Source organism: Eriocheir sinensis, unplaced genomic scaffold, assembly GCF_024679095.1.
Source record: "Eriocheir sinensis breed Jianghai 21 unplaced genomic scaffold, ASM2467909v1 Scaffold9, whole genome shotgun sequence".
Taxonomy (NCBI): domain Eukaryota; kingdom Metazoa; phylum Arthropoda; class Malacostraca; order Decapoda; family Varunidae; genus Eriocheir; species Eriocheir sinensis.
The window spans coordinates 1,803,065-1,817,348 of record NW_026112274.1 but is presented as its reverse complement, the minus strand read 5'-3'; the positions used below and the strand labels follow the sequence as shown (position 1 = coordinate 1,817,348).

At 47.7% G+C, this 14,284-nt stretch overlaps 1 protein-coding gene across 1 annotated transcript in view; it reads left to right on the top strand.

Annotated features, from left to right (window-relative positions):
• LOC126994869 (sodium-dependent nutrient amino acid transporter 1-like) overlaps positions 1–10,448 on the top strand; it is a gene marked incomplete at its 5' end in the record, with an annotated part of 36,337 nt that extends 25,889 nt beyond the window's left edge. Inside the window, 2 exons of the mRNA XM_050854130.1 lie at positions 5,872–6,106; positions 8,660–10,448. Coding sequence (XP_050710087.1) covers positions 5,872–6,106; positions 8,660–8,868 — 444 coding nt within the window. The remainder of the gene's footprint in view (positions 1–5,871; positions 6,107–8,659) is intronic.
• Positions 10,449–14,284: the final 3,836 nt, after the last annotated feature.

Below are 14,284 nucleotides of genomic sequence, written 5' to 3'. Positions count from 1 at the left end.
CTAATCATTTCAAAGAAGGTGGCAAGATTGAGATATTTATAGCGCGGTTGAGGAAGCCGCTAAATGAATGCAGTATGATGAGGTCACCAAGAGTGTGCAATTCATGAGTCTTTTTGAAGGTAAAGCTTTGGAAGTGATTCATAGATTGGATGAGGACTCTCGTGAGTATAAGGATATGAAGGAGGCATTAATGGCAGCTTATGGAATGTCAGTTGATGATTTAAAGAAATATTTTTCCTATGCCTCCATAAATGACGATGAGACAGTAATTCAATTTGCTGCTCGCCTCAAGGGGTACTTAGAGCAATGGCTCAAGAAAGACGGTGCTGAGGAAACACTAGAAGGTGTGAAGGACCTAATTTTGAGTGCGCGGTACGTAAAATCCTGCCCAGATGAATTAGTCACGAGGCTCAAAATAGACAAGGTGAGGAAATTGGAAGTTATGAAGAAAATGGCTTATTCCTATTTTGAGGCCTGCGGTAGGACGAAAAAGCCTCTAGTTAAAAGCAATAGCATGCAGAGTGTTGCCTCTGGAAGAAAGATGGCTTCCGGCGTCGCCACCACTGGTGCGATTAGCCGCCAGTGGACTTCAGCCAAAAGTAACCAGAATTATGCACCGCGTTCGAAAACTGGAAGTTATGGGCCGCGACCGAATCAGGGTGATTACTCTAAGTGGCACAAAAATGCTGCAGTAAAGCAAAAAGGTGTAACGCAGCATGGGAATTTTGGTAAAAAGCAGGGTTCGTCATCACATGTGCCTTCCGTGACCGGCCAGTATCGCGATGAGGCGCAGAATCAATGACTATTGGCCGGAGCAGCTACAAATCAGTACGATGATCGGTTGAACTTGAGTAAAGCTTGGGTAGGAGACCGAGAGGTTACAGTGATGAGGGATAGTGGTTCTACCATTTGTACACTGAGGCACAGCTTAGCTAGGAACCATGAATTCACAGGCGAACGGAGAAAAATAAGGCTGTTGAATAGCGCGCCAGTGATAGCTCCTGAAGTCAAGATAAAAGTCAAGTCACCCTATTATACAGGCTGGACAATGGCGGTGACACTCGAAACACCGCTCTATGATTTAGTGATTGGCAACGTAAGGAAGGAGGTGCAAGGCGTCCGTAAACGTCTGCAGGAAAACAGTGTCATTAGCTGAACGACAACCGCGTCAGTTTTATCAAGCAGCGTGGCTTGATATACAGGCAGGTTATCTCTCCCTCTGGTGAAAATATATTGCAGTTAGTTGTGCCTGCGAGATACAGAGAGGCTGTTATCAAGTTAGGTCATAGCACTGCTCCAGGCGGTCACATGGGAACAGCCAAGACACTCGCTCGCGTACAAACACATTTTTACTGGCCAGGGATAGGCCAGGGGGTATCTAGATTTGTGAGGTCGTGCGATGTATGTCAAAAGACTATAGATAGGGGAAGAGTAAAGCCTGCTCCCTTTCAGCCACTGCCCATTATTGACTCTCCCTTTAAGAGAGTAGCAGTAGATTTGGTGGGGTTAATAGAGCCCCGAGCCAGCGATGGCTACCGGTATATTCTTACGCTTGTAGATTTTCCCACGCGTTGGGCAGAAGCAATGCCGCTCAAGAATATTGAGACGAAAACTGTGGCTGAAGCTCTCATGAGCATATTTTGCCGAGTAGGTATACCCAAACAAATACTGAGTGATCGAGGTACACAGTTCACCTCAGGGATGATGGAGGAAGTACTCCGTTTGCTAGCGTGCAAAGGGTTACGTAACACGCCCTACCATCCCATTGGGAATGGACTGTGTGAACATTTTAATGGCATGCTTAAGAAAATGCTTAAACGCATGGCTGCCGAACAACCCAAGGAATGGCCTAGGTACTACCTTGCTCCTCTGTTGTTCGCGTACAGAGAAGCCCCGCAGAGCCCCACAAGGTTGTCCCCGTTTGAGCTAATGTATGGAAGGTTTGTTAGGGGCCCGCTACAGTTACTGAGAGAGCTGTGGGGTGACAATGTTCCGGACCCGAACGTCAAAAACACGTACCAGTACGTGTTAGATTTAGGTGACAGGTTGAGAGAGACCTGTAACATTGCTAAGGAGGAGTTACTCAAAGCAAAACAAGTACAGAAAAGTTACTACGACCGGAAGGCGAAGTTGCGTAAGCTCAGTGTAGGAGAACAGTGCCTAGTTTTGCTTCCCACAGCGAGCAACAAGCTGTTAGCTCAGTGGAAGGGACCTTACGAGGTTCAGGAGAAGGTCAATGACCTTAATTATATTCTCCTGGTTGATGGACACCCTAAACGGTTCCACATCAACATGTTTAAACAATACTACCGGCCAGAAGCAGCCGCGTGTTGGTTTAGAGAAAGTGAGTATGATGATGAGAAGGTGAGGTGGAGTTAGTTAAAGCTCACTATTCTCAACCTCAGATCGTAGATGTGGGAGCGGCAGTAGTAATACAGGATGATGAGGACGGCGAGGCTCCTCTCACTGTCTCTTCTAGACAGACAGAGTCAGTGCATGACGTGACGTTGGGAGAAAAGTTAGCCCCAGAGGAGAGGAAACAATTAGCATCGTTGCTAGAGGGTTATGCAGAGGGTTTTTTCTGACAAACCTAAGATTGCTCGGGTACCAGAGTATCGAATCGAGATGACTAGCAAGGAGCCTGTCAGACAAAGGCCTTACCAGATTCCTTTACGAATGGTAGACGCCGTAAAAAGCGAAATCAGTGAAATGGAGGCCGCGGGTATCATAGAGAGATCAGATTCCCCCTCCTGCAGCCCCATGGTTGTCGTAAGGAAGAAAGGAGGAGGAATGAGGATTTGCGGTGATTATCGAAAAGTAAACGCAGTGACACGCGTAGATGCTGAGCCAATGTCTGACCCGCAAGCCATATTCGCTACTCTGGCTGATTCTAGAATGTTTTCTAAGATAGATCTGACGAAAGGGTTTTTCCAGATTCCTCTGAGTGAAGAGAGTTGTAAGGTGACGGCTTTTAGTACACCTGGGGGCTTGTATCAGTACAAAGCCTTACCCTTCGCGATGACCAACTCGCCAGCAGCTTTTAACAAAGTCATGCACGAGGTCATGAGAGGTATGGAAGGAGTGGAGCTTTTCGTGGATGACGTATTAATTAACTCACCCACATTCAGGCAGCATCTAGAGACCCTCAGGTTAGTGTTGGAGCGGCTCCGGTGCTACAACCTGACCATTAAGTCCAATAAGTGCTTGATTGGGCACGAAAAGGTGCCATTCTTAGGTCATGTCATTGGTGAAGGACAGTATGGGTGCCAGATGGATAAGATAGAAAAGGTCAGATATGCTCCACGTCCTCAGACCGAAATTCAGGTAACGTCATTCTTGGGCTTATCTGGATATTACCGGGATTATATCCTCAATTGCTCTGTCACTGCTGCCTCTCTGCATGAATTGTTGAGAAAACATGCACCCAATAAGGTACAGTGGACAGATGCGCAAGAGGAGGCCTTCGCGACATTTAAAAGCATGTTATGCAAAGAGCCCATTTTGCAGCTGCCTGATTTCAATAAGCAGTTCATTCCGCGTACCGATGCATCACAGGAGGGCGTTGGTGCCGTGTTGATGCAAGAGAGTAATAATCAGGTGTTTCCTGTATGTTATTACAGTAGGAAGTTGCGTCCAGCCGAGATAAATTACACTACGGTAAAGAAAGAGCTCCTTGCAGTAATAGAGGGAATCAAGAGATATTATTTTTACATATATAGGAATCAGTTCGTTCTCGAAACTGATCATATGCCCCTAGCCAGTTTGAAAACTTCTAAGAACGCAAATGCACGCCTGATGCGTTGGGCGTTGTATCTCCAGCAGTTTCAGTTCACGGTAAAGTACATAAAGGGACAAACCAATGTTGGGGCGGACTTCTTGTCGCGTCTGGTAGCAGAGAAACCTGATCAAGGTGGTAGTAAGGTGACAGGATACTGTGACCCCTGAAACTACACCTCACCCATCGTGAGTAGTGAGGCAATTCTGGAGCTGCCCCGTGTAGGTCACTCGGCTTCCTGCAGTCTCCCCGTGTTCTTATGTTCTTATGTTCTAACTAAGTGACTGAAGTGGATAGGTTAGGTGGCTCGGAGACTTTATGTTCGGATCTTGGGACCTCAGATTCAGCTGAATCGAGGAACCAAATGACGAAAGTCTGCAGATTATGTATCTTCCGAGGGTGATTGGCGGTGCACCCCGCCATCCGGCCATGTGTTTTCGAGCAGATAGGAGCTGTTATAAACCTTGGGTGGTGGAGTCGTAAATGTAACCCTGAAAAAGCTGGTTGGCCCGAGAGTTTTGCGGCATGCTTAAAATTTAAGTTGCATGGTATGGCATGGTGTGATAATGTAGGAAAATTAGGCAGATAGCCAGGAATTTATACGATAAGTTACACCATTTTACACCTACCTACCTCTGATCCACATCTGTCCCACAAACACTGTGTATACATACATAACACCACTTACATATTGTGAATAATTGTGGCGAAGTTCGCCAAGCCCGCTCTAACAGGTAATGGCGCCTAGTTAGAGAGTTTTCTCTCTAGTTTGAGTATTAACGTAAATGTTGAGGTTTTTCACTCACAGGCGAACCGTCATTTCCCTGAGCAGAGGTTAACTGACATACACCACAGTATGAGAGGGTGTGTGAAAAGTGTGAGAACGTACTGTCAAGAACATGCTAATTCTGTAGGTGCAGCTGTAGGGCATGTTACCAGTGTTGGCAGCGTAGCACGTAAAAACTTTTGTCTTCAGAGAAAAGTTTTTACGTGCTACGCTGCCAACACTGGTAACATACCCTACACCTGCACCTACAGACAAATGTTTTCTTAGAGGGGGGGCGAAATGTCATGAATTCCTCATTCCAAGAATAGACGAGAGTGGAATATTCCGTGGAATTCCTCTCCCGCGGAAGATTCCATTATTCCTACTTTTCAACGGGTCAGTGCACAAGAGTGAGCGGAGGTTATTCAAATCATATTATCGCCTATTGCTGCCAATGCTGAAATATTCGTGGGATACATGACCCACTATTACTTTGTGCATGGTGTTAGATTATTAATAAATAATATCCCATAGCCGTCAGGGCATTTTTTAAGTGTTACGCAGAACAAGAAATGTCAGTTGTGGAGAGTGCTGCCATCTTGACCGCGGTCCGGGGCAGCTGGAGTGACCGTGGATCGGCGGCGCACCTTCTCCTCCGTTTGTGAACCACCCCCGCCAGGACGTCCTTCTCCTTACTCCTGCGCCACGTATGTTCGTGGCGGTCTTTCCTGCCCTGCCGTATCCACAAGTCAGTTTGACTGTGTATTTCAGGCGAGGGAAGCGCTTGGGAGGTTACGAGAGGCGTGTTTGCTGTGTGGAGCACCTTAGAAGGTTACGAGAAGCGGCTGGAGGACTCTAACGTTGGGCGGACGGACCACGTGGGATCCAGGCGGGCTTCTGGCGCGCCCATCCACGTAGTTAAGTACAGTTCTTGCCTAGGATAATTTAATCCAGTTATCTATGTGGCTGTATGCCTGGAATTAATTAATATTCCTTATTTCCAGCGAGTTTTCCTTGTTGAGTTAAATAAACTTAGAGCAGGTTCATCTGGTCTTTGCTTATCCTATGAGGGTGTGATTGGTCAAAAAATAAGTGACTAGAAGGGGGCTGTGAGTCTGAGAACTCAATTCTCAGGTAATTTATTATATATTTATATTGCTGTGTACATCGAGATCTTCAGAAGTCCAGACCTATTTCAAGAACCCCACATAGCAGTAGTAATAGTAATAGTAGTAGTAGCAGAAGCAGCAGTCGGAGCAGCACCAGCAATATTATTATCATTAGCATCGGCAGCAGCATTACCCTTGCACGGCTGGTAATGTCGTTTCAGAACCTGTCAGTCCTGCTGCTGGTGACGCTGGAGGTGGCGGGCGTGGCCTGGGTGTACGGGCTGCGCCGCCTCGCTGCCGACATACACTTCATGCTGGGCCGCTCCACGGGGGTGCTGTGGAAGGCGAGCTGGCTGCTGGTCAACCCGCTGTTCCTCGCCGGCGTCCTCGTGTACAGCCAGACGCAGGCCACCGTGCTCTCCTACGGCGACTACGTCTTCGGCACTAAGGAAACGGGTAAGTCTGGTGCAGAGCTGTAGAGTCGGGGTCGGAGTCGGAGAATCGGAGTCACTCATTTCCTAAGGAGTTCAGAGTGTTCTCTCTCTCTCTCTCTCTCTCTCTCTCTCTCTCTCTCTCTCTCTCTCTCTAGCATAGTAGTCAAGTAGGAGATGTATGTTGGACAGTATTTTGGAGGTATCTGGATGCGGGTGCGGGCGTGAGAGGGAGGGGGTGTTGCTGGTACGGAGTATCGGAGGCCCAGAGCAACGTGGTCGGAGAACAGCACGGGGATGGAGAAACACTTGACACGTGGAGCTACCAGTCCTGACGTAAAGATGTGGTCCAGGGTACCTCCACGGGAGTGGGTGGCGCCGCCAGTATCCCATCGTGTGAGTCGATATCGTCTGACGAAATCAAAGAGTCGAGGCCCATTCCGGTTCGGAGCTGGAGAAGAGTCACCAAGTTCAGGATGGCGGGCATTAAAATCACCCATGTACACAATGCCACTGAGTGTTGGAAGGGGCAAGGCCATCAAGTTTATTCTTCCCGGGGCAGAATAGACATTACATAAACGAATCTTGCCGTGTCCCATCGCTACCTCCAGGAGTTGAAAGGTCATGTCTGCTTCAACGCAGGTACGAAGCAGCTGGTGTGGTACTGAGGAGTGTACATATGTGACGAGACCGTTTTGAACTGGGTGGCGTAAGAAACGTAGCCAGTAAGTGAGGGAGCTTGTCTGTCCCCAAGAAGAGGACCAACAAATGCCTCCTGAATGAATATGACTGTCGGGGAGTGCTTGTTAACATATCCCTTCAAAGCTGAGAGTCTTGCCAGATCTCTTAAACCGCAGGCGTTCCAGGAGATGACATGAAGCTCAATATTACGTGCGAATTCTACCCTTCGGTACGCGGAAGCCAGACGTGGAAGAGGTGGTGGGGCGCGCACAAACACGCTGTGCCCCGTCCAGGGGGGAGGAAGGTGTCAACGACTCCATATCCTTCTTCTCTAGGTAGGAAACGATGGCGTCAAACTTCTCGGTAAATGTGGTGACCTTAGCAATCATTGCCTGCTGCCCTTCAACAAATGAGGTGAGTGTGGTGTCTGTGGAAGCTTGTTTGGCGGCGAGATCAACAAGGCTAGTCTGGAGTGCATCACACCGCTCTGCGAGTGAGTTGCAACGAGTCGTTAGAGCAGCAACAGCCTCACGAAGCTCACGAATCTGTGTTGACTCCGAGGAGACAGAAGCTTCATATTGCGGGGTTTGAGGCAACGAGGCTGGCGGAGGAGGAGGAGGAGGCGAGGCTGCTGGTTGCCTCGCCGAGCGCTTGATACGGCCTTGCCATACATTAACTCCCTGCTTGTTACACCGAGGACACTTCCAGTTGATGTTCGTAGATGCGGGCAGGTCGGGTTGTTTGGTGGCTGCGGTGGCTGAAGGTGAGACAGGAGGCGGCGGAGGAGCGACGCGGTGTGAGCAGGTGCGAGAGTCGTGATTACTAGCTCACCAAGCACATTTTTCTGATGCACTGCAGTAGCGGGAGATGTGGCCGAATTCCCAACATCGGAAACACAATGGACGGTCGTCACTAATCCTGCGGATGTCACAGTCGGGGAGGCAGGGGAGGAAACCGAAGGAAAAGCTGGAGGGAGGCGGATCAGTCAGGCTCCAAGAGACAGCAATGCGGTTGATAGGTAAACCGTCTTGACGAAAACGTCGGGCAGAGTGAACATCAGGGAGTTCCAGGGCGAGGGAGGGATCAACACCGACAGGGTACCGAGTTATCAGATAGTTAGGATATTTCCTGGGCCTCTCAGGGGAGTCTTGCACATCAAGAATGACAGAGACAAACTCACCCTTTGCTACTCGCTCCACGATGTCCTGGCGGCACCTTGCAATGTAGACGAATCGTGATGTCACAGATGCCATCTTCACCTCGGCGATATCCCGCTTAAGCTGGAATGTTTTCTTGACCTCCGCAAGCCAACGAAGCTTAGTCTTCACTGGTAAACGCTCCCTAAAAGCAAGCTTCACGTAATCAGCACGGGTAGCAAATGCTGGGAGGGCAGGTTTGATAGGAGCAGCACCAGAGGTGCGTTGAAGATGCGGCGGCAGCAGAGAAGGGGATGTGGAGGGTTCCCTATGTTTTGATGTCTCGGTAGCGGTTAAGTGTGTCTCGCTGTCACTGTCTGTTGTGTCACCCATAGACCGCTTGCCCGGGTTGGCAAGGCGGGAGCCGTCAGGCTTGAAAGCAGCGGCAACAGAATCACTTGTCACTGATGAGGGTAGAAGTGGCCAGTGTCCCACGCTTACGTCCTCGTCGTCACTGAGTGCAAGATCCATCTGCACGTCAGCAACAGTGCCGGGGCCAGAGTACTCCATGTCGGCAACGATGAACTGCCGCAAAGGGCAAACAGCCACACGTCTTCACCCAACCGTAGGTTGGGCTAGACAGAGAGAGAGAGAGAGAGAGAGAGAGAGAGAGAGAGAGAAACAGTAGCCTACAACATCACATCTAAACCTTTCCCTCACCACAAAGTCACTCTCTAGCCCCACGCGTCCCTCCCTGGCAGCGGCGGGCGTGGTGTTGTCCCTGGTGCCGGTGCTGCTGGTGCCCGTGCTGTTCCCGGTGGAGGTGGTCCGCAGGTACAAGGCGTCGGGGCAGCTGATGCACACCCTCACCAACGTCTTCGCCGCCTCCCACAAGTGGGGGCCGAGGGACGCGAAGCTCAGGCAGGAATACGACATCTACCTGGAAGACCAGCTGGGGGTGAAGCGCTGACCGTGACCCTGGAGACCATCAGCTGCAGGTCAGCCGCCAAACATATGTATAGACCTTGTATAGTCTGACACGGGTCGTATTCTTTAGCATTTCGAGTCCCAGGCACACTCATTAGTCACGGTTTTCATAGGCGTTGTGTGCATTGCATGGGGTAGTTTTATGGCCCTGGTGGTAGTCTGACTCTTTCTCTGTACCGTGAACCTAAAATAAAACTCATAAGAACCCGACTGATTACCTTTCTGGCCACTTAAATTAATTTATGTGAGTCTGAAGATTATGATAATACGGACCTCAAATATGTCCGTTTCGGTGGGGTCCCGCGCCTCACCCCAGCTCTGCCACATCATCCCCAATACGTCACTCACTCATTTATCAGATATTCACTATTAAAAGTTGTGTGTTAAATATTCAGTATATATTAAATAAGGCTATCTAGTGCTTTGAATGTGTTGCGCTTCAGGATAACAACAATGAACTGTATAAATTCCTTAACACATGGCAACGTTGCTCTTCTGATGTTGCCAGTGGTCAACAATACCAATGGTCATATTCTTAAATATTTCCGCTGCCAAACAAACATATTTGACAAGGCTTTCACAGGAATTATGGACATGTTTAAGGATAGCTTTATGACCCTGGTGGCAGTGTGACCCTTCTTCTGTACCGTGAAACTGAAAGACACTCATGAGAACCCGACTGATCTCTTCGGCCCTTGGAAATAGTTGATGTGAGGGATGGAATCGTCTGGCAACACCGACCTGTGTTTCCACCTTCAAGGGTATGTTTGGCAACGCTGTGGCGAGGATATCCCCGCGCGCTCCTCCCTAAAAACGAACTTCATAGCTGAGTCAGACTTCAGTATTTTTGCACCATTGAGTCTTTTTTATGTCTCGTATTCTCTTACATTCTACCGTAGATTTTTCCGTAATGTCTTGAATAAAAACCGTATCAAAATGTTTCAGCAGAGCTGCTTAATATATCGTCATAAGGTAAAGACTTGCACTCTAATGAGTTGATTTCCTTTCTCAATATCATATTTTGTGTATCAATAACAAAATTACTCCTAGACATCCCTTCTCTTTGAATAATAATATGTATTATTTGAACAAAGGTCATTGCAAACTGTTTCAGCACTTTGTAGCACGACTTTACATTATTCATGTCGTTAGAATGAACATTTTAAGATATGCTGCATTAGGCTACTCATACCCATGTTGCTGCCACACACATAGATAATTTGCATTAATCTACTTCATCCTTGACACTAGTAGAGTTTGTATTCCCAAGAAACTTTGAGGAAGCCCAACAGAAAACGAAAGTTTTGCGATACTCAGCCATCAACAACAACAGCTCAAACCGAGTTGCTGGCCGAGAAGTTAAAAATGGTGATAGTGCAACAAGAATGCGAGAGGGAGCGAACCGCTGAAGCCGTGAAGCTGCTTCAGGTGCAGCAAGGATGAGAGAGAGAGAGAGAGAGAGAGAGAGAGAGAGAGAGCAGCAGAGCAGGTGAAGGTGCTGAACTTGAGGGAAGAGGCAGAACACCTGAAGATCCTTCTCCTTCAACAACAACTAAAAATAGGAATGTGTATAATACCAAATAAAAGAACACAGTGTAATTGTTTTTATTTCATTTTATTTATTCTAGACCATAAAGAGGTTCATTAATGATCCAATGTATACAAAACTCGGACCATTTTCATAACTGCTTTTCTGATAAACTTATCACAGTTTAAGTTTATATGGTTAGTGTGCCTTTGCCGAATAACCTTCAAATCTTTCCTTTCTAATCAATGACATTGCAAAATAGTTAAAGTTAACTGTGAGAGAAGTGACTAGTGAGATCATTTGGGGCAACGAATGCAAATATTCCATAAATGGATAGCCTATTTCTAAATTTCTCAGCCCATCAGAGACTAGGTAGCTGGTGTCTGGAAAAGTATTGTATACAGTCCGAATGCCTTCCACATGATCTAAAGAAGCATAATTTAGAAAGAAAAATGTTAGTGTTTTAATGTCACATAACAAGATTGTCCATACATAAAACTTCTATCTTACATTCCGAGAAATGTCTTTATATACACAGATATACACATACAGCTACACACAGATAATTTGCATTAACCCTTGATTGCCTCTGGTGTAGTGGTCAGCGTGCCTGGCTACTACTCAGTGGGCCAGTTTTCGAATCCCGGTCCAGGCAGCCAGCATGCAGCTCACCTAGCTGTTCATTCTCTTGCATAGGCTCAGGACTCTCAAAAGTACTCCCTGATGATCTGTTTCCGATTAAAGCGACCCTGCAGTGCTTCATTATTACCATGCCTTGCCCTCCTCATTATTACCCTTCATTATTACCATGCCTAGCCCTCCTTGCTCATGTGTGGGGAAGGTTACGTGGTTTACCAGACCCTGCACCGTCAGTAAGTTATCGAAGGCTCCCTGCTCCAGGTGGAAGTTTAGATCTCCCACCACCATCACGTGGGAGCACTGGTGACGCAGGAGCAGGGTGTCGAGCTCCTCCGTCAGGCAATCCAGAGGAGTCCGCCCTTGCCTAGGGGGGCGGAACATGACACAGAGGAGGAGACCACTGTTGTCCGTCAGTGCCACCCTGAAAAATAGAGCTTCCGTTTGGTGAGGCAGCGTCACCTCGAGCTTCTGTATATTTAGGGAGTCCTTAAAGCAGGCAGCCACGCCTCCGCCTGCTCTGTTCTCCCTGTCCTTCCTCACCCAGTGGGAATAACCCGGGATTTTGCCAAACGTTGGCTCCACCTCCTCAGTGAGCCACGTTTCCGTCACAGCAACAACGTCGGCTCGATGGCGCAGGACAAAATTGTGGGTGAGGTCGCCAACATCTCTCTCTCTCTCTCTCTCTCTCTCTCTCTCTCTCTCTCTCTCTCTCTCTCTCTCTCTCTCTCTCTCTTTTCTCTTCCTCTCCTTTTCTCCTCTTTTTCTCTCTCTCCCTTCTTCTTCTCTTTCTCTCTCTCCTTTTATCCTCTCTTTCTCCTTTTATCTTCTCTTTCTCCTTTTCTCTTCTCTCTTCCTCTCCTTTTCTCCTCTTTTTCTCTCTACTTTTCTTTACATAAATTTGTTTTTTGTGTGCTTAACGTATATGTTTCACCTCAAACTCTATGTTTAACATGTGTGCGGTTACTTATACATCATCTTCCCCAAAATAAAAAGATACAGTTACTATACAGAGGATGATAAGCACCCGTCAAAGGAAGAAAAATCAACCTTCAATCCATCGTCTGCACCCTTACCTCCATCTCAAATGAAAAAGAAACGAGTTGCAACCATTTAATTTGCGTGTGTTTGTATACAATTACTAAGAAGCGTTTTTGTGTGTTTAAATAAAAATTATAAAAAAGTTTCCGAGTTGTATCCGTCTACATTGTATGCGTTTTTGTGTGTTTAAATAAAAATTATAAAAATGTATCTGGTTTTGGTTCTGTATCCTCTTTGCTTGTTAAGTATAGCGTCTCAGCATGACATCACTTCCTCCTCACATCAGCACACGCCCTTGAAACTCAGGGTACGCGGTGGCTGGATTGGTAGCGTCGTGGACCTACATTCACCGCGAGATGGATGACGCGGGTTCGAATCCCCACGCTACCACCTCGGATTTTTCAGTCATCGCCGAGTGACTTAAAACTATCCACATGCTGTCACACTTCCCGCGGTAAACCTCCCTGGACATGCTACCGCCGGAGAGCGTGGTGGACCTGAAGGACATGCCGCCTCTGCCAGGTGTTGGGACACCACGTCCGATTCCGTCGGCTCAATTGTGAGTCGCCTTGGCAACCCCATGGTAAATCCTATGGATGACATAGCGAATCACTTTCCGCTCCCACCGCGTTCGAATTCCTGCACGCAATCGTGAGCCTTCCCTAGGGTCCACCGCCGGGCCGAGGCGGCCAGCAGGGAAGCGAGCGGGACGCGGGACAGACTTGAGCGCCTATGTCATCCATAGACCGGACCGGCCATAGCGAATCACTTTCCGCTCCCACCGCGTTCGAACCCCTGCACGCAAAAAGTGATCGTGTATGTCATCCCATAGACTATAACATGGGGATGACATAGCGAATCACTTTTCGCTCCCACCCCGTTCGGATCTCTGCACGCAAAAAGTGATCGTGTATGGCAACCCATAGACTATATAACATGGGGATGACATAGCTAATCACTTTCCGTTCCCACTGTGTTCGAACCCCTGCACGCAAAAAGTGATCGTGTATGGCACAAATATAACTACTCATGACAAGCCCAGGAACTTTCACGAGAGGCTTTTCAAATAGGTGAACTGAGGCGCAGAGAGGTTTAACAATATAAGGCTATGAATATATGGCATAGAATGACTGGAGGGAGGAAATAAACGTGTGATACATGATGTGTGGGCTTGGGTCTGCAATGGCCCCTTGAAGAGATTATAAAACAAGTTATGATTTAAAGAAACGTAAGGAAGGGAAGAAGATAAATAAGGTAGACAAAGTAATGGAGGGTAAGATAAGGTGGTAGAAAATAAAAGGAAGACAGTGAGGATTATTGAGAGAAAAATACATGAGAAGGAAAGAGAATATAAGGGAGAGGAGAAATTGAAGAAAGAGGGTTAGAGAGGGAAATTGTGGAAGATAAAAAGAGAATGTGAAATGACACTTAATAGCTAATATAATACTGTTTTTTTATAAAAAAAAAATTGAATACAGAAAAAATGATATCACAAAAATCTGGACCAGAAGAAAAAAGAAAATTCACAACTAAAAGACTCAACAACGTCAATCAAGGCTGTGTTCGTGTCCTCTGCGTGGCTTATAGCCTGTACTGTGCCCTGTGGACAATAGTCAATCAAATCTAACTTGAGCCATTAGGCACGGCTCCCCTGAGCCGCGCTATTGCCACATATCCTCCTCTCTCCCCCCCTCTCTCTCTCTCTCTCTCTCTCTCTCTCTCTCTCTCTCTCTCTCTCTCTCTCTCTCTCTCTCTCTCTCTCTCTCTCTCTTATTTACGGGTAGGCGGTAGTTGAGTGGTTAACGTGCGGGGCCCGCATTCATCACGCCATGAACAACGTCGATTCGAGTCCTCACGCTACCACCTGGGAGTTTTCAGTCACCGCCGAGTAGCCTAAGACTACCCAAATGCTGCCCGGAAGACCACCCATCAGCCCGGACTCTAGATGAGACCGTCCAAGTGAATAAAAAATGAGTTCCGGGGGGCAGCATGAGCCAATCATAACTGGCGCCACTATAAAAAAATCGCCTGCGCCATGACGGGCCTGGGCATGGCCTATATAGAAGACCTGAGCGATGGGCCGTGACGTCATCAACCTTGGTCATCTCTCGCTCCGTCCTCTCCCTCGCCCCGTCCTCTCCCTCGCCCCGTCCTCTCCCTCGCTCTGACCTGAGGATGTACTTTTCCGATTTCC